This window comes from Silene latifolia, chromosome 11 (genome assembly GCF_048544455.1).
Source record: "Silene latifolia isolate original U9 population chromosome 11, ASM4854445v1, whole genome shotgun sequence".
Lineage (NCBI taxonomy): Eukaryota > Viridiplantae > Streptophyta > Magnoliopsida > Caryophyllales > Caryophyllaceae > Silene > Silene latifolia.
The window spans coordinates 18294558-18314980 of record NC_133536.1 but is presented as its reverse complement, the minus strand read 5'-3'; the positions used below and the strand labels follow the sequence as shown (position 1 = coordinate 18314980).

At 36.6% G+C, this 20423-nt stretch overlaps 3 protein-coding genes across 5 annotated transcripts in view; all 3 read left to right on the top strand.

Moving 5' to 3' along the window:
* LOC141611275 (putative disease resistance protein RGA1) overlaps window positions 1–20423 on the top strand; it is a 49327-nt gene that overhangs the window by 16654 nt on the left and 12250 nt on the right. The window lies entirely within an intron of this gene.
* On the top strand, window positions 4852–11413 carry LOC141611271 (putative disease resistance protein RGA1). The gene is made up of 2 exons (XM_074429775.1): window positions 4852–5028; window positions 5776–11413. The coding sequence occupies exon 2, from the start codon at window positions 6889–6891 to the stop codon at window positions 10405–10407; it is 3519 nt and encodes a 1172-aa protein (XP_074285876.1). The 5' UTR covers window positions 4852–5028; window positions 5776–6888; the 3' UTR covers window positions 10408–11413.
* LOC141611272 (putative disease resistance protein RGA1) lies at window positions 7057–17679 on the top strand. The gene is made up of 4 exons (XM_074429776.1): window positions 7057–7188; window positions 11431–11650; window positions 11879–11936; window positions 14718–17679. Exons 2-4 carry the CDS (start codon window positions 11645–11647, stop codon window positions 17189–17191), a joined length of 2538 nt encoding a protein of 845 aa, XP_074285877.1. The 5' UTR covers window positions 7057–7188; window positions 11431–11644; the 3' UTR covers window positions 17192–17679.

The window sequence follows — 20423 nt, the reverse complement described above, 5'->3', positions numbered from 1 at the left end:
TAAAGCCGAGTTCGGTCAAACCAAGCTTGAGCCCTAGCTCATCCAAATCACAGTTGGTCCCAAGCACAACAAAGCTCGAATCAAAAATTCGTTTGGGCTTGTTTTTAGTTTTTCTAATCATAATTTTAATATTTTTAAGTTAGAGTACTATTTCGAAGTACAATATTATATTCGAACATTTTCTAACTATATTTGCGCTTTCATATAAAAACAATTCTTTTTAGTTATATTTAAAGATTAGTAAATAAAAGGAACAAAATGACGACACACCGAGTTCAATTCGAGCTCGAGCTTGGATTTTATGAGCTCGACTAGCTCTAAGCCAAGCCCAATCTCGCGCTTAAAATTACGAGCTAGTTCCAAGCTCACTCAAACTCAAATCGGTTTGTTTACACCCTTTCGGAGTTTCGGTCACTCGTATATAGAAAAACGGATTCTGTAATTTACAACTTTTACCACTTAAATAAAATTGGGAAATCGGACTTACTCCCTCCATTCAACTCCACTTTGCAACTTTCTATTTTGCGCACTATTCACAAGCGGACATTCAACTTCAATTTTCTCTCGATACATAAGTGAAAATATATTCATGTGGGATCTTATTTGATTCGTCTTTAAGAGTACATTAAAAATATCTAACTTTTATAATTTTTTCAAATACGCAGCTAATGATATTTATCGTGTAAAAGCTGCGTTGGCAAACGTGATAAAAGAAACTTGTAAAGGGGAGTTGAATGGAGGGAGTACAACTTATTAAATCCATGTATTGTGCGGGACTTCACCTTCTTGCAGCTGCTGCAATCCAGGTACTGTCAGCTTATTACTGACAGGTTTCAAGATTCAGATGAGGAGGACTGGGCCGAGTTCCGACACATACCTTCCGTCGATATAAGGGCAGTTAAAGTACTCTGTAATTAACTGCTGAAACTTGGTGCACACTGCACAGTTAACTTATCGTCGTCAGTCATGTAAGAAACGGTATTATGTGAAACCAATCTTTGTACTTGTATATTTGTATATTTGTCATTTAATTTGTATGAATGTGCTATTTGTAAATTTTTTGCAACTTGCAACTAATGGAAATAGCTTTAAAATGTTCTTCATCTGTTCATGATTATAATGGAATAAATTAAAATGGCTCATTAAAATAGTTTTTCAATGCAATTCTCGACGCAATTTTCATCTTAGGTCATTCGGAAACAGCCTCTTTGTGTTGCTAACACAAAGGTAAGGCTGCGTACATCTGCCCCCCTTACCCCGCAATTTGCGGGAGCCAGCTATTGAGGCACGGGGGTAATGTTGTTATTGTTGTTGTTGTTAGTCTTGTAAAAGTATATTTTTCTCCTTGCAAAAAGTGACCAATGGGGCTAAGTTGAAAATAAATGGACGATAGCCGAAGCGAAGAGTTAAATTTCTTCCTCGGTTTTTAATCTTTCACCCTCTCATATATAAGCACTAGTGGAGTCAAGATTTGCAGTTAGGGAGGCGGAAAATTTCATCGCGGCCGAATGAGTAATGTCATAAAAAAAACCCGAAACAAATCAAAAATTTAGCTTTTGTTTTTTTATTTAAATATAATTCTTTTTTAGTTACATTTAAAGATAAGTAGATGAAAAGAACATAATAACAAACCGAGCTCAAATTTCAATGTTTTAGTCAAGTCGAAAAATTTTCCCGAGTTCACTCCAGCCAGCTCAGATCGGCTCGTCTACACCCGTGCTCAGGTCATAGCTAATAAGACAAGCAAGTACTCAGCTAGGTAGCACAGACACTTCTCCCAATCAGCTGTCCTATATCCGACCGACACTCCTCGGACACACGCCAAAACGTGTCGGACACCTATAAAGCCGTGTCTAACTTTTTACATTTATTCGGGCACGTGTCACACGCGTGTCCCTGGTATTTGGGCCGTGTCCAACACGTGTCCATGACATTTGGACATTATTTGGGGTGAATGATGTTTTTTAAACGAGAATTGAACTGTCGAAAAAGATTGATTAGAAGATGCGTTTGGATGGTAAATGAAAATGGGTTATAACTAAGGGCAAGTTTTCTTCACTTATTTAAATTTAATATCAAATACTTTTATAAAAAAAATCGAATGTTTATAATTATAAAATATATCTATATATCTATATAAAAGAGAGTTTTTTCGAGCGATCTGAGAGCGTCCACATCATCAAAAATCAATTTAGGAAAGTATAATTTTTAATGTAAAAAATAAAGTGGTTAGAGTATAGATTTCATATTCTTTGCACATATTAAAGATGGTGTACTTCGTAATATGTAAAATTGTGTACTTTTTAGTATGTTTTGTCCCACATTGGAAAATAACGTAAGTGCGGTGAATATGCTACATATAAATAGTAGAATTGTCCCACATCGAAAAATTAGTACACGGTGATGTGATCCTATGATTATAAATAGGAGGCATATTTGGAACTTCTGATCCACCCAAAAAAATTCGAGTCTCATAAATATTGTTTTAAAGAGCTCTTAAGATTTTCAATCATTACGATATGATATAAAAAAATAAAGTGGAAATCGTTGGGAACTACCCGGGGAAGAGTTAAGAACATGAGCAAGAAAATCAAAAAATACAAAATTAAAGGTTTTACTAATGGTAGTCTCTTGACAGAGTACAAAACTAAAGAAATAATGTCGGTAAAACAATTATGAAAATAATATTATTAGATTCATGGTAAGAAATGCTATCATTAGAGTATGTATAGATTTCATATAATTTGCACATATTAAAGATGGTGTATTTTATAGTATGTTATATGTCCCACATTGAAAAATAATATAAGTGTGACAAATATACTACATATAAAAAAAAGAATTTTCCCACATCGAAATATAACATAAGGTAGGTGATTCCATGATTATAAATAAGAGGCATCCTTGGAACTTAGGCATCAACCCAAAATCATTTGAGTATCTTAAATCTTTGTCTTGGAGTGCTCTTAAAAGTTTATATCATTATATTTTCTACCTATTGATTTTATATGTCCCACATTTAAAAAATAATGTAGGTGTGGTAAATATACTACGTTTAAATAATATAATTAGAATTGTGTTAAAAAAAATTCTATCATTAGAGTAGATTCATATCATTTGCACATTTTTATTATGATAAAAAAAATAGAAAACAAATGTATGAATATTAATAGATAATATAGTATTTACTTATTATTAAATCGGGTTGGATGTCGAATTAGGTTCAAAAAATATGGTGTACTTTTAAATATGTTATTCGTCTCACATTGAAAAAGAATGTAGGTGTGATAAATATATACTACGTATAAATAGTTAAATTGTCCCACATCAAAAGATTATTATAAGCTGAGGTGATCCCATGATTATAAATATGATTTATCCTTGGAACTTAGGTATCACCCCAAATATGTTAATCTCTCAAAGTATAGTTATTATATAAGAGACTTTAAACATAATCTTGAATTAAATGTTAAATTTTTAAAGTTGTAACATTTTTTTTAGGTGGGAGAAAGAGCGATAAAATGGTCTGTATTATAACGAAATTTTTTCATGATACCCTCGAAATTTGGTAGATTACACATAATACCCCTAATTTTAAGTTTCTACATATAATACCCTTGTGTTTACTTTATTTTCATAACGCTATTACTCATATGAGTAACTAGATGAGTAATTGAACATGCCATGCTATTTGTGTTTTGTTATTTAGGTATTAAATGTTAGTTTATTAAATAAAATATGGATTTAGGAATTAGATAATGAAGTGTTTGTGTAATAGATAACAAAAGAAAAAGGCGTCCCAAGTCATAAGAGTAATGGGCTTATGACGGAAGTTGTCAAATGGTATTCTGAGAAAGAAAAAGGTGAACACAAGGGTACCATTTGTAGAAACTTAAAATTAGGAGTACCATGTGTAATCTATCAAAGTTCAAAGTTACCATGAGAAATTTCTAATATTATAATGATATAGTTAATTAAATTTTCATTTAAAAGAGAGAGATATTCGTACCAATAAAACAATAAAGGGGAAATTATTTTTTAATCGTTATTTTATTGTCACACCATCAAACTTAACGTCCATTTAATAACATTTACATTAGGGGGTACCATGGGCAAAAAAATGGAACCTCAAGGGTACCGTAAGCAGATTCTTAAAAGTAGGGGTAACACGAAAAATCGACAAAATTAAGGTGTACCACGGAAAATTTACGTATCTCAATTATGAATTTTTTTTTTGAAGAAAAACAACGTACAAATATTAATGGAAATCTTGATCATATTATTAAATTTAAATATAACTATTAGATATAATGAGTAGCAATTGTCCGTATTCGGTATTCAGGATCTGGTTGGATGTCGAACTTAGTGGAAAAAAGATAGTGTAAATCTGAGTATGTTATTTATCCCACAATTAAAAATAATGCAGGTTTGATGAATATATATTATATATAAATGGTAGAATTGTCCCACATCAGAAAAATAATCCAAGTTTGGTGAATATATTACATATAAATAATAGAATTGTCCCACATCGAAAGATTAGTATAAGGTAGGATGATTATATGATTATAAATAAGAGTTAACCCACGTATATATTAATCTTTTATTTTTTTTAAAAGAGATATTTTAATAATATGTAAAGCAATCATTAGACATAGAATGTAAACATTAAACCCTTATAACGTTTTTTTTTTTGCATTTATAAATAAGTTTATTACCCCGTTGCAACGCACGGGCATTCAAACTAGTATTTTATTAAATTTGAATAACGTGTCCTGTGTCCTAAATTTCGTGGGATGCCGTGTCACGTGTCCGGATCCAGGTCCGGGTCCGGATCCATGACCGTTTTGGTGCTACCTAGGTACTCCGTATATAGAAAAACGGATTGTGTTCTTTAATTTACAAAGTTCACCACTTAACAAATTGAGAAATCGGACTTACAAAGAGTAATTAACGACGATGGGATATGAATCCAGCTCAAATTGTTGCGAGAATTTGCGAATTTCAATTCCTCATCCATAATCAAAGGTGTTTGATTTCGCTCATCTTTGACTCTTTTTTTTCAATTCTTCTGTTAATTAATTGTTAATTCATGTTGATTGATTCAATTACTAATTATTTATTGTTAATTGATTTCTTTGCTGAGTTATATATTGTTAATGCTTGTTAATTGTTCCCATTTTTCACAAATTATAGAATAAGATCGTGTTAAGACAACCTCTTTTCATTCTATACATTTTAATTTGATTTATTTAATGTTAATACGGTCTTAGACAAGATGAACTCACTATCTAATTATTCGATACCTTTGGAGTCAAATACTCAATCCATGTTCCGTCTCATTCATTTTCCGTTAAACAAATGATTGAGACGGTGAGAATACCAAGTACGGAGCTATTAAATTAAACTCCAGAGGAATAATTTGTATTATGCATGATTTTTTGAAGTTTTCGATGTGTAGAATACTTCAGAAACGCGTTAATGGCCGTACTTAAAGCTGATTAATGTTTGATATCTATTCAAGTCTGTATTTTTTCCTGCAAGGGTTAGGAACTTAGGATGTCGTAGGCTCTTTCGCTAAGCATAGTTCTGGAGTAACTATCAAATACGTATCAAACAGTAGCTATTAAAATTAAAATACGCCCTAAAAGCCAAAATAATACGGAGTAGTAATTATTTAATAAAGTTGTTGCTTGATCTTTTCTGAAGTCTCCTGATTTGTAAAATACATTAGTGACGTGCAAATAGTACTCTAATAAGTACTTAATATGCTAGGTATACCAGGTCTTCCGGAAAGATGCCTATCATATTTCCGAGTCAACTTTTTTGTTATTTGTTTATCTTAACAATAGGTGGGATTCCGTGAGAACAGGTAAGCATTTACATTTACCCCAGCAGTGAACTGATTATGCTGGACCTAACACGTGTTTTTTCAACCCATGGGTGGATTCATGTACACCCGACTTTGTTTCCGAGTTATAATTGGGAGCCATTATGAAAATGACGATGTTACACATGGTGTAAGGCTAGGTGCAAAGGCATTAGAAATTCTTTGAGAAAGCAATCAACTGCATTGTACTGTTCTGCTGGTCTTTCTGTAAATGTTATTGGCCGGGACTTTAACACTGTTAAAGAAATCGATGAAAGACTCCAGTCTCCTCTTACCTAGTTATCATAAGAGATGTTTATAGTTTAAGTGAGTGATTGAAAATATGAGGAAATGTTATAAGTTCAAACAAGTGAATAATTGTTACTATATTTATATATTTATAGGCCTGTGACAATTTAATTTTGTTCTTAATGGCTAATGAATTCAGATATTAACGTTTTACAATGTGATAGCTTTGATTCTGGTCCAATGTTTTTATGAGTTTTCTATAGTTTTTACCTAGGGAGTATCATATTAAACTCGAAAGGTGTGAAAGTGACTCATGGCTCCCTTATATCCTCATTGTATATAGTTTTGTATTTTGTATAATCGATATTACTTACCAAGTTACTCGGTAATTCACTTATACCGGAACCTGGAGAATGATGCCTTGCATTTTCACTCATCATTTTTTATTAATATATTTTATTATAACCACTTGAAGTTGCAGATCATATGGGTGTCTGGTTGCACAGCAAGTTGTTGCGTCAAATAATTTTAGTACTCAATTATTAGGTCATTATTTGTGCATAAATAGTCTAAGGGAACAGAGTTTGAAGACCACCTACTCATATGCATTTTTCTTTTGAGGGAAATACTCATATGCATTTTAGTTTCCTCTTAAGTAATTATTGAAGAAATATTTTGATATCTTTCAGCAGTACATTAGCTTTCAAATCTTTCCACCTTTATCTTACATTTCTCCCACACAATCACAACCTCCATTTCTTTGAAAAACAATGGCGGATATAGGGATTAGTCTTGCAGGAAAACTGATTGAGGTGGTGGGGTCTGAGGTCATCAGAGAGGTTTGCTCGATATGGGGCTATAAATCTGAGCTTGATGACCTCAAAGGCACCATCACCACCATCAGGAAAGTCCTCCTCGATGCCGAGTCTAAGGATCAACTCTCCCACAAAGCACAAGACTATGTTCAAAAGCTCCAAGATGCTGTTTATGATGCCGATGATTTGTTCGATGAGTTTCTTACTCTTGCTAAGCTTAAGCAACACACCAAGGATGGTAAACTGTCTGAAAAGGTACGCGACTTCTTCTCTTCTAAGAAAAATACCGTTAGTGTCGCATTCTCTATGTCTCGAGGGGTTAAAAAGATTAGGAAAAAACTGGATAGTATTGCTAGTAATCATAACACATTTGGGTTTAGTGTTGACTCCCAACCTATTAGGGAGAGAAGGGAAGAGACTTGTTCTTATGTTTTTTCGGATGAAGTTGTTGGGAGAGAATGTGATCTTAATAAGGTTGTCGATATGCTTTTAGATTCTGGTTCGCAAGATAGAGTGTCTTTCCTCTCTCTAGTGGGAGTCGGAGGGTTGGGGAAAACAACGCTTGCCCAACTTGTCTTTAATGATGAGAGAGTTAAGAACGAGTTTCCCTTGAGGTTATGGACATGTGTGTCTGATGAAAGTGCGGACGAATTTGACGTCAAAACCATTCTTGCTAGGATTCTAGAATCCGCGTCTGATGACAAGCATGATGGTTTTACAATGGATTTGGTACAGCGGAAACTTCTAGGTTTTCTTGGAGGGAGGAAGTACTTGATAGTTCTAGATGATGTATGGAATGAAGATCGTGAGAAATGGCTTGGTTTGAGAAAATTCTTAATGGGAGGTGGAGCAGGAAGTAGGATTATTGTAACCACCCGTTCTGAAAGGACTGCAGTGGTAGTTGATGAGGAACATATATATGAGCTAAAAGGATTATCTCCTGAAAATTCATGGCATTTATTTGAGATGACAGCTTTTGGGGAAAACAGGAGACAAGGTGTGAATTCTTCTGAATTAGTTGAACTTGGGAAGAAGATTGTTGAACAATGCTCTAATGTTCCTCTTGCCATTAAAGTTGTGGGAACACTTTTATATGGTCAGAATGAAAGTAAGTGGAGATTGTTTCAAGAATGCGGATTAGCCAAGCTTAACAATGGAGATAATAAGATTATGTCCATCCTGAAACTTAGCTATGATAATCTTGAATCTCCATTAAAGACTTGCTTTTCATATTGTGCATTGTTCCCCAAGGATTTCCGAATAAACAAGGAAAAGTTGATTAGGCTTTGGATGGCACAAGGATACATAGTGCCATTGGATGTAGGTCAGAGCCTGGAAGATGCTGGGGAGGAGTATGTGTCAATCCTGCTACGAAGATGTTTTTTTCAAGATGTAGAGAAGAATGAATTTGGAGGGGTTAAATCATTTAAAATCCATGACTTGATTCACGACGTTGCTCAAAAGGTAGGAGGAAAGGGTGTCGTTGGAGTAAGTTCTATCCAAAGGAATTTAGGAGATGAAGCTCATCACTTATTTCATATAGGTAGTAAATGTAAGGAAAGCATATTCTCAAAGTGTAAGATCCGCTCGTATGTCCGAGATGGGTTTGAGATCAACTTTCCAGTAGCTAAATTGGTAGAAAACTGGAATTTTCTTAGGACATTAGATTTGCATGACTTAGACCTCGTGACTTTGCCAAATTCAATAGGTAAACTATTGCATTTAAGGTATCTTGATCTATCTTATAATAGGCATCTACAAGAGGTGCCTGATTCAGTTACAAAGTTGTATAATCTGCAAACTTTAGATCTGAGGGAGTGCTCAGATTTGGACGAGTTGCCAAAGGATTTAGCCAAATTGGCAAATCTGAGGCACTTGGATTTAGATGGGTGCCGTGGGTTGAGTTGCTTGCCTTCAGGTCTAGACAAATTGAGTTGCCTATGTGTTCTTACCGAGTTTGTGGTGGGCGAAGGATGTTCAGTTGGGGAGCTAGAAAATCTGCAAGCATTGAAGAGCCTAAGAGGAAGCATTCGGATTCGAATCACGAAGAACTTACTTGGGGACATGGAAACTAGTGAAGGTTATCTGAGAAACATGAAGCATCTTGAGGTACTAGCCATAGAGTTGTCAGAACATGGAAACCATGAAATTGTGCTTGAGAAACTTGAGCCACCGTCTTCTTTGAAGGGACTCAACTTGTATGCTTACAATGAAGCTACACTTCCGGCAAGGTGGTGGGGAGTGGGAAAAGATGACAATTTGGCCACCTTTCTTCCCAATCTTGTCCGGGTGTATCTTTTCGTGTTTTCCAACTTGCTGCGTTTGCCTTCATTTAGCAAACTACTCCATCTCAAGTCGCTCTATCTCTATTCCATGGATAAGTTGGAGTACATAGAGGATTCATCCTATAATGACAGTTATAGAGAGGTGTTTTTTCCTTCCCTTGAGGAACTAGACATTTCGGTAATGAGTGAGTTGAAAGGATGGTGGAGAAGGGATGACATACACTCCTACAATGGTTGGCAACCTTCTTTTTCAAAGCTATCTGTGTTGAAGATTCGTCAGTGTAAGAAACTGACATTGTTTCCTGCTTGTTTAAGCCTGGAAAAGCTGACTTTGTGTGATGTGAACAAAGAATTAGGGATCAGAAGTTCGGATATGGATGAAGTCTCGATCAAATTAAAGGAGGTGAGTATAAGCGACCTTGATTTTTTAAAATCATCACCGACAGAAGGTCTAATAAGCATTTGTATAGATGAAAATAATGATATAGAGAATTTATCAGAACTAAGGGAGACACTCAAGGGCTGTGTTTCCCTGCGGAGCCTTGCAATTGATAATTGTAAGAGGTTGAGGTCTCTCAAAGGAGCAGGGTGGGAGAATCTAACAGCTTTGGATTCTTTACGATTACGTGGTATACGCAATCCAACATTCTTGGAGACCAAAAAAGATGATTATGATGATGATGATGACTCTGCCGATGATGATGATGATGACAACGATGATGCAACTAATGATGATGCTGATGATGATTCTGCCGATGATGCAACTAATGATGATGATGATGCTACTAATGATGATGACAATGACCACGATGATGACGACAATGATGGGATGCCATGGAGATCCATTGGGGGAAGACTCCGGTCCCTGGAATTATCATTTTTGCATATAGTGACCATCCCTCAAGAGATGAGACATTTGACCTCCCTTGAAAACTTAACTATTGACAACTGTTGGTGTCTTACAGCCCTTCCTGAATGGATAAGTTGCTTGTCTTCTCTGCGATCCCTTCGTATAAATTGTTGCTCTGACCTCCAATTAGATCCAGTTATGTTTCGGAACCTCACCTCCTTACAATTGCTCGAGGTGAGGGCTTGTCCGCTTGTAACCGAAAGATTCCAATATCCGGATAGGGAGGAGTTCCGACATATACCCTCCGTTGACATTCGGGCAGATGAAATTGACTACTGATACTTGGTGTGCACTTAAGTTTTCTTCTTGTCAGCTTATCATGTTATTCATTTATATAGTTTTAGTTTTTACTTTTTGTTGATTTTCCAATCTGGATACTTGTATATTTTGTTTTGAATTATATCCAATGTATAAGATTACTGTATTTTCTTACGGAAAATATTGATCATATGTTCATGAAGTTACTCTTAGAACGGATCTTCTTTTATAACAGTATCAAATTGTATTATCTTAAACTTCCACCATCCAAATGCTCACAAATGACACCTCATAGTCTCATACAGCCCAAGTAATTGGTGTAGCTGGATTTAATCTTAATGGGTTCCGTCGTTCTCACGGCTCTTGATTAATGCTTAGTCCATAATTCAACAACCCTCTTGGTCTTTATTGGCTTGTACAGTAATATCACGAGAATGAGGTAAGAAGTTTGAATTCTGTGTTGTCTCTGTAATTGTTAAATTATGTGATTTGTGTCCCTCTTTCGCTACCTGCTTCTTGCAAGTTGCAATTGTTCCATTTTACAACTTTTTTTTTATTTTTATTATTTGTTTTTTTTTAATTGTTTAATTATGTGATTTGTATCCCTCTTTCGCTACCTGCTTCCTGCAATTGTTATGTAAGGTGGGAATTTACTTGCTTTTGCGACTTGATTAATCACGTGCTTAAGTTAGTTTGAAACCTGAAGCTTATGTCGACTTTTCAAGTAGTCTGCTCTCTTAATATTGTCTCATTTGATTAGAGATTGTACTGAAGAACAAAGGGATGAAAATCATTACCCTTGCCGGAAAGAAATGGGACCAATAGAATTGGGTCAAAGTATTAGTACTTAGCTATTAGCAAAATGGGGTAATATTGGATGATGGCTATTTTTATTTACTAGATTTAGGAAGAGAGCAATAATTTTGGGAAACCCGCAAAACAAATGAGGACGATATAGTTAGGATTGCGGAAGTATACTATGTGGTACTTGAGTAATTACGATAGGAAGTATTCTAGTAGTCTTAATTTGTTCATGTATTACAGGTCCTCAAAAAGGCCTTTCTGTGGATTTTATTTTAAGATTCTATGTCATTTTCCGGAGGAAGTGAAATATTATGGCGAGGGTGCCGAGATAGCTATGAGGGCTGCTGTTGATGATATCAATTCTAATGCCGGGGACCGGCGTACTTGATGGCCGTAATGTGTCTTGTCACACTCATGAATCCAAATATCCAATGAATGTGGGTTTATCAGCATCATGGAGGTAAATTTCTTGAATTTCTCCTCTCTTACAGATTTTTATACATACTCTTTTTGATTTTGGAATTCCTGTGTTGATCTTTGTTGCCGCCATTTTCTGGATAAATTCCTGAAGTGTTAAAAGATGGTATGTGGTGGACGGGATTCACGGGGCTTTTGGTTGCCTATGTAGTTGCAGACTACTAGTTAATATCATGTGTTTGATGATAATTCATAGTTGTTTCTGAAACAGGTAGTTCACTCTGAGGATTTCATACTCTTTCTCGCCGTTACTGTCTGCCAGTTTCCAGGTATATGCTGTCATGACATTGGATACACTTTAATAATTCTGGCCCCCGGTTACCTATTTAATGCATTGTGTCTATTGTAGATTTGTTTTGTACCGGGTCGGGTTCGTTCAACCCATGTTGATGACCAGCTCTAGGTGCGAGTGGGGTTCAGACTGGGATATTCGAGGCGACTAGTCTCAATATAAGAGTTTTTTCACTGATTCGTTATTTAATAATTAAAAATGACATTTTCAATTAAAAAAACTTAGTTAAACTGATATAAAATCTGAATTAATCCTATTTTACCGAAATACTACAACCCAGTTAGCCGAAATGAACCCCACCCAAATTCAATTTAACTCAATCCAAACCCGAATCGAATGACATGTTTGCCATATAACTAACTCAGTTAGTCTTGCTGAAGACGGGTCGGAGCAAGTGACGGGTAATGCCACTCACAAAACGGATAGGGGGGACAAGGTGGGGCACCCCCATGTGCTTCCCTCTCTCCTCTATTTGGGTCATTTGTGAGAGGAAATGGTATCCGTCACTCCAAAGTGACGGATACGTGCCGTTTTCAATGAGATTTTGTGTAACTATATAAGTCACTGAGTAAACAACCATAAGCAACCATAAGCAACTTTTTTTACTCTCTCACGGGACTCATAAACTGCAGTAAAAACAATACGGAGTATGCCACTACTGTAAGAAAATTGGGGAATCCGGCTTACAGACTTTTAACAGGTTTTTTCTAACTCATTCTTTCCTGTTGTTCAATTCTTCTGTTAAAATTTTAATTTTTTTTAGTAGAATCGTAATTTCATCAATATTTTAATGCTGATAAACGAATTAACATGATTGATTATGCAATTTTTAATTTAATTTTGTTAATGCCAATTAATTATATAACTTACACTATACTTTAGATCTCACTCAAAACCGTCTTAAGTTTAAGACGACTTATTTTCATTGTTTGTGATTCATTCTATGTTGCTCGGACTTGGTTAGAATTATCTAAATACATGTCCAAGTGTCAAATTCGTCTATTTTATGAAAAAGATTCATGCTTTTGGTGTAATGAAGTGTCCGAGCAACATAGGATTCATATAATGTTAGCAATCAATCTATAAGGAGTATGTTGTAAGCTTAAGACGGTCTTAGACACTCGTTGTCTGATTGTTTGACACCATTTCATGTCAAGGATCAGGAAGTAAATGGTTCCCTGATTACTTAGGGTGTGTTTGGATTGGGGTATTTGGAGGGAAAAGAAAGGGAGGGAGAGTAGGTGATTTAAAATCTCTTGTTTGGATAGCAAATGAGGATGGAGAGAAATGGAGGGGAAGAGATTTGAAGGGATTCAATTTTCCTCCTCCAAGCCTAATCAAAATCTCTCCAGCAAGATTTGGAGGGAAATTGTATCCAAACACCACACCCCATTCCCCCGTAAGGATCATCTGTCCCACTTTTGTGTCCCGTGTCCCACTCCATTTATCTTCTGATACATCACTTGATGCAAGAATAAAATATGCAATATATAGTATAATAACTTGATGTGTCAGAATATGTATGGAGTGGGACACAGAATGAGACAGAGGATACTTACTGCCATTCCCCCTTCCTTTCTCTTCTCTCCCTTTCCCTTCCCTCCTTCCCCTTCCCCTCCCGTTCCCTCCACTTTTGCTATCCAAACACACCCTTAACGAACTAGGTTTGGTGTCCGGCCCCGCCCCGCCCGGACTATATTGGTTGATTGATTGATGTTGCTCATCCTTTTCTCTTGTGCAATTATTTTGTTAAGGAATTTTGAATTTTGATTTCATCAACATTTTAATCTTTATTAGTTTTTGTTAAGACATTAGTCATATGGCTAACACTTACTATTGTAGAGATGTTCAAGTACTAATTAAATTGTTATTTCTTGTTAATTGCTCCCTAATTGTTTGATACTCCCCCCGTTCCGGCCATTTGTTTACGTTTGTTTACATGCTAATAAAAAAAAAGTAGAAGAAGCAACCTTCTCATGAAGAAAAAAGGCAATTTGCACAATGCTTAATAAACGGAAACATAAAGAAATGACTGAAACGTGAAGAATTGACGGGAATAGTGGGAGTGCCTTTTAAAGTGTCAATGGTTCCCTGATTACTTGAACTAAGATCAATTGACCCGAAGGCTGTAGCTATCAAATTCTCCCTCCGTTCCAATCATTTGTTTACCTTTTTATTCTTTGTGAGGGGTATTTTAATCACAGGTAAACAAAATGATTGGGATGGAGGAAGTATCAAATACCAATCTATAGGTAGTGTACTAGTGTTAAACAAATGATTAAGACGGAGGATGCATAAATGTAAGAGAGTTTTAAAAAACTGCAACATGAGCTCCTGATAAATGCTACATGCTTTTCACAGATCCTCAACAAGTCAACAGCAACCAACTAAATATCAATTAAATATCTGCTGCTGAGGGTCTGAATTCAATCAATGATTCAATAATTCAAATAATAAATGAATATCTAGATGCTTAGGAAGATGCCCTGAAAACTGTCAGTTTTGAAGAGCTGTATTTGTATTTTCACAAAGCCTATACTGTACTCGTTTGTCGGATCTCACCAGCTTGGATAGTCCCATGCATTATTTTTAATTCTTCATAATCTTATCTCTGCCATTATTTAAGAACTCATTTGGGTTAAGATCGAGATATCAATTCGCTACTCTGAAATACATTATAACTCAAATCATCCTTGTACACATCCACAACATTCATTACTTTGAATAACAATGGCTGAAATCGGGATCAGTCTTGCAGGAAAACTGATTGAAGTGGTGGGGTCTGAGGCCATCAGAGAGATTTGCTCAATATGGGGTTATGAATCTGAGCTTGACGACCTCAAAGACACCATCACCACCATCAGGAAAGTCCTCCTTGATGCCGAGTCTAAGGATCAACTTTCCCACAAAGCACAAGACTATATTCAAAAGCTCAATGATGCTGTTTATGATGCTGATGATTTGTTTGACGAGTTTCAAACTCTAGTTGAGCTTAAGCAGCACAACAATGATAATAAACTATCTGAAAAGGTACGCGACTTCTTTTCTAAGAAAAATACCCTTAGTGTCGCATACTCTATGTCTCGAGGAGTAAAAAAAATTAGGAAGCAATTGGGTGCGATTGCTAGTAATCATAACACATTTGGATTTAGCGTTGTCTCCCAACCTATTAGGGAGAGAAGGGAGGAGACTTGTTCTTATGTGTATTTGGATGAGGTTGTCGGGAGAGAATGTGATCTCAATAGAGTTGTCCATATGCTATTAGACTCTGATTCACAAGATAGTGTTTCTTTCCTCTCTATAGTGGGAGTCGGAGGGTTGGGGAAAACTACACTTGCCCAACTTGTGTTTAATGATGAGAGAGTTAGGACCGAGTTTCCCTTGAGGTTATGGACATGTGTGTCTGATGAAAACGCAGACGATTTTGACGTGAAAACCATTCTTGCTAGGATTCTAGAATCCGCGTCTAGTGACAAGCATGATGGTCTTACAATGGATTTGGTACAGAGGAAACTTCTAGGTTTTCTTGGAGGAAAGAAGTATTTAATAGTTCTAGATGATGTATGGAATGAAAATCGTGAGAAATGGCTTGGTTTAAGAAAATTTTTAATGGGTGGTGGAGCAGGAAGTAGGGTTTTGGTAACCACCCGTTCTAAAAGCACGGCAATGGTTGTTGATGAGATTTATAATTATGAGCTCGGAGGACTATCTCCTGAAAATTCATGGCGTTTATTCCAGATGACAGCATTCGGAGAAAAAGACAGACAAGATGTCATTTCTTCTGAATTGATTAAGCTTGGCAAGGAGATTGTTGAACAATGCTGTAATGTTCCTCTTGCTATTAAAGTTGTCGGAACTCTTTTATATGGTCAAAATGAAAGTAAGTGGAGATTGTTTCGAGAATGCGGATTAGCCAAGCTTAATGGTGGAGATAATAAGATCATGTCCATACTGAAATTTAGTTATGATAATCTTGAATCACCATTAAAGACTTGCTTTACCTATTGTGCATTGTTCCCCAAGGATTTTAAAATAAACAAGGAGAAGTTGATTAGGCTTTGGATGGCACAAGGATACATAGTTCCATTTGACGTGGGTCAGAGCCTGGAAGATGCTGGAGAGGAGTATATCTCAATCTTGCTACGAAGATGTTTTTTTCAAGATGTAGAAAAAAATGACATTGGAGGGGTTAAATCATTTAAAATCCATGACTTGATTCACGATGTTGCTCAAAAGGTAGCAGGAAAAGGTGTTGTGGGAGTAAGGTCTATTGAAGCCGATTTAGGAGATGAAGCCCATCACTTATTTCACATAGGAAGTAAATGTAAAGGAAGTATTTTCTCGAAGTGTAAGATCCGCTCTTATGTTCGAGATGGGTTTGAAATCAACTTTCAGGTGGCTCAACTGGTTGAAAATTGGAAGTTTCTTAGGACATTAGATCTCCATGACCTTGACATCCAGACTTTACCAAATTCGATTGGTAAACTATTGCATTTAAGGTATCTTGATTTATCTCACAACGAGCATCTAGTGGCGCTACCTGATTCAGTTACAAAGCTGTATAATCTGCAAACCTTAAATCTAAAGAGGTGCCAAGGTTTGAAAGAGTTGCCCAAACGTTTGGCCAAATTGGCAAATCTGAGGCACTTGGATATATCTTGGTGCTCTAAGTTGAGTGATATGCCTTCAGGTCTAGACAAACTAAGGTTCCTATGTGTTCTTACCAACTTTGTGGTGGGCGAAGCAAGTTCCATTGGGAAGCTAGAAAATCTACTAGCATTGAAGAACCTAAGAGGCAGCTTAACAATTTTATTCAACCACACAATCACGGGTACTGTGGAATGTAGGGGAGGATATCTGAGAAGCATGAACCATCTGGAGGCACTAGAAATATGGATGGAAGGTGATGGAAACCATGAAGCTTTGCTAGAAAATCTCGAGCCACCTCCTTCTTTAAAGCAACTAGATTTGTCTGTTTATAATGGAGCTAAACTTCCATCAAGGTGGTGGGAAGCTGGAAAAGTAAATAATTGGGCCACCTTTCTTCCAAATCTTGTCCATATTGTGCTTTTCAATTTTCCCAATGTGCTGCATTTGCCTTCATTGAGCAAACTAACTCATCTCAAGTCACTGTCACTTGATCTTTTGTTTCAATTGGAGTACATAGAGGATTCAAGAGTTATGGCAGTAATAGAGAAGTGTTTTTTCCATCCCTTGAGGAACTTAAAATAACATTTGCCAGTGAGTTGCGAGGATGGTGGAGAGGAGAAGATATAGACTCCAACAATCATGTACGGCCTTGCTTTTCCCGGCTCTCCAAGTTGGAAATTGTTGCGTGTGAAAAATTGACATCATTTCCTGCTTGTACAAGTCTAGAAACGCTGAAATTGAATGTTGTGAACAAAGAGTTATGGATCACGAGTTTTGTTCAGGAGAAAGATTCGATCAAGTTAAGGGAGGTGCAAGTAGACAACCTTGATTACCTAATAATGTTGACCACGGATGGTCTAACTAGCATTCTTGTATCTGGAAATGATGACATAGAGAGTTTGTCACAACTTGCGGAGACATTCAAGGGCTGTCGTTCCCTACGGAGCCTGGCAATTAGGAATTGTAGTAACTTGAGATCTCTCAACGGAGTAGGGTGGGAACATTTAACAGCTTTGGATTCACTGCTGTTAGTGTTTCTCCCCAAGTTGACATTCTCGATTTCAACAAAAGAAGAAGAAGATGATGATGATGATGATGATGATGACGACGATGACGATGACGATGCCGATGATGATGCCAATGATGATGATAATGGTGACAATGATGATGACAATGATGATGCCAATGATGATGATAATGATGATGATGATGGGATGCCATGGAGATCCATTGGGGGGAGTCTCCGATCCTTGGAATTATCTGATTTTTACATGAAGACCATCCCTAAAGGTATCAGACATTTGACTTCCCTTGAAAACCTAACAATTGACCGGTTATGGCATCTTAGATCCCTCCCCGAATGGATAAGTTGCTTGTCTTCTCTCCGATCCCTGCGCATTACATGCTGTTTGAAACTCCAACTAAATGTAGGCATGTTGCGGGACCTTACCTCCTTGCAGCTGCTGGAGGTGAGGGAATGTCCATTGGTAACTGAAAGATTCCGAAATCCAGATGAGGAGGACTGGGCCAAGCTCCGACATATACCCTCTGTTGACATCCGGCCAGGTGATTTTAATCTATGATGCTTTGCAAGATACCTAATCAAGATATCCTCTCGGCATTCTGCTTTCCCATTGCCGTTCCAAGAGTTTTTTTTCCCCTCTCTTTTGTAATCTAGTCAACAAGTTTTATTATTCGTGAAAATCACGAGTTTGTTTATGTATGTACCAACTTAAGATATGATTAATCAAGTTGCAAAACCAAGTAAATATGCTGATAATTTAGCTTAACACCGTCTTAGGCGAAACATGCTCATTTTAGTAGGGCTGTATTAGGCATGTCAGAATGTATTCTATACCTAAGAACCAAGTTTGATGCTGAAATTATGACGACTAATGCTGTGAAGCGAAAACACACACCCGCTTATTTTTCCCCATCATTTTCCGCTATGCCCAAGTTTTGTTCTGAAGCATGGTTCACGGAAATGTAGGGATATGCTAAATTGCTCAACTACTCCGTGCTAAAATGTAGTGATGTAGGCCAAGCCTAGGAATCATGAGCACAATGACCCCAATGGTGAACCCCAATGGTGAACCATCAACATCCGGCCGGTAGCGGGCTTCACCCGCATGGTTGGCTCCAATTCCATCATACTCCATTTCAGCCCCACCACCCTCTACCACCAGGCCTGCCGATGCCTATCATCAATGGCAGTGGGAGATTCGACTCTCAAAGAAGCTTGCCGAGATTCATACCACCCGGCGGAGTTTATGAACCGAGTGTCGGCTTCTCTCTCTATGGCGAAACTCCAATGAATTACTCCCATCATCCCTGAGTAAGAGATAATCATCCCCATTTCCCATTGCAATAATGGGTTTGTAGTTTAAGACATAATGGGCTTTTCCGAGTTAATCTCGGGCTCCGATGTTAATATTACTTGGTCATGTAAGTTTAGGACTTTTGTGTGGCAATTAATCTTGGGCTTCAGAAATGTAGTATCTGAAAAACAAGGGAGTTTGCCCCATGATTTTGTACATTTTGCTGAGACTTTGATGTTTTCATGGCTAATGTAAAGAAGTGAAGCCCAGTCTATGGGACATTTGTTATTTGTACACTATATATTGCCAGATGCTAAATATCGGTTTCAGTCGTGATCTCAGATTGCCATTTATGCAGTCGATAAGCCTTCGAAATTCTTTCTTTTAGCAATCTAAATTATACAATATCAATGGGACATTTGTTATTTGTACACTATATATTACCCTTTCATGTACATCAATTGGAATTTGTGTCTACCATGACACTATCCATTAGGTTTGATGAGTGATCTGTCTGATCTCTAACTTCTTTCTTTTAGCAATCTAAATTATACAAGGATTTTAGGTTGTAAGTCTAAATGCTCCCTATATTATGCCTAGACTTGACAAATAGGTTAATTTGGTCGAGTTTGTACGGGTTTGATTAGGTTGAGTTTGATCATTTCGGGTGGGTTGCTATCAAATTATTTCAAGGTATTTGATTATTTGAGCTTTTGAGGATAACTGTGAGTATGCAATAATAAACATTTAAGTGGGAAAAATAATAAGGTAGCTCACATGCCAGCTCACTTCGGCCCTTGGCTTGAAGGTCGTCGTAGCTGGTCAGTTATGGTTTCGTTGGACATTACTTGTATGGCGGAGCGTGATTCTATTTCGATGAATTGATTTCCCCTTCGAGGTTTTCTTCAATAATAATAATAATAATAATAATAATAATAATAATAATAATAATAATAATAATAATAATAATAAACATTCAAATGGGTTGAACAAAATCGGGTTAAATAGGATTTTGGGTCAGCTTCGGGTGTTGACTGGGTTATTTGGGTTAGGTCATTCCAGGCAACAAGTCAATTTTATTCGGCACCCTCTCAATTTAAGAGTTTTTTCATTAAAATTGACCTAATATATTGACCTCCAGCTCAAAAAATTTATGAAACAAAACTTACCTGAACTGATATAAACCCGACTTAATCTGTATCGTCTTACCGAAATACTACAAACCAATTAGCCAAAATAAACCCGACCCAAAATTCAATTTAATACTATTAAAAACCGAACCGATTGACATGTTTTTGCCGCATAAGTCACCGAGTAACCATAACCCACCTTTTTTACTCTCTCACTGGACTCATAATAAACTGCAGTAAAAACAAGATGCCACCACTGTAAGAAATTTGGGAATCCGGCGTACGGACTTTTAACTGGTTTTTTCAAGCTCATTCTTTCCTCTTGTTCAATTCTTCTGTTAAAATCTTAATTTCATCATGATTTTG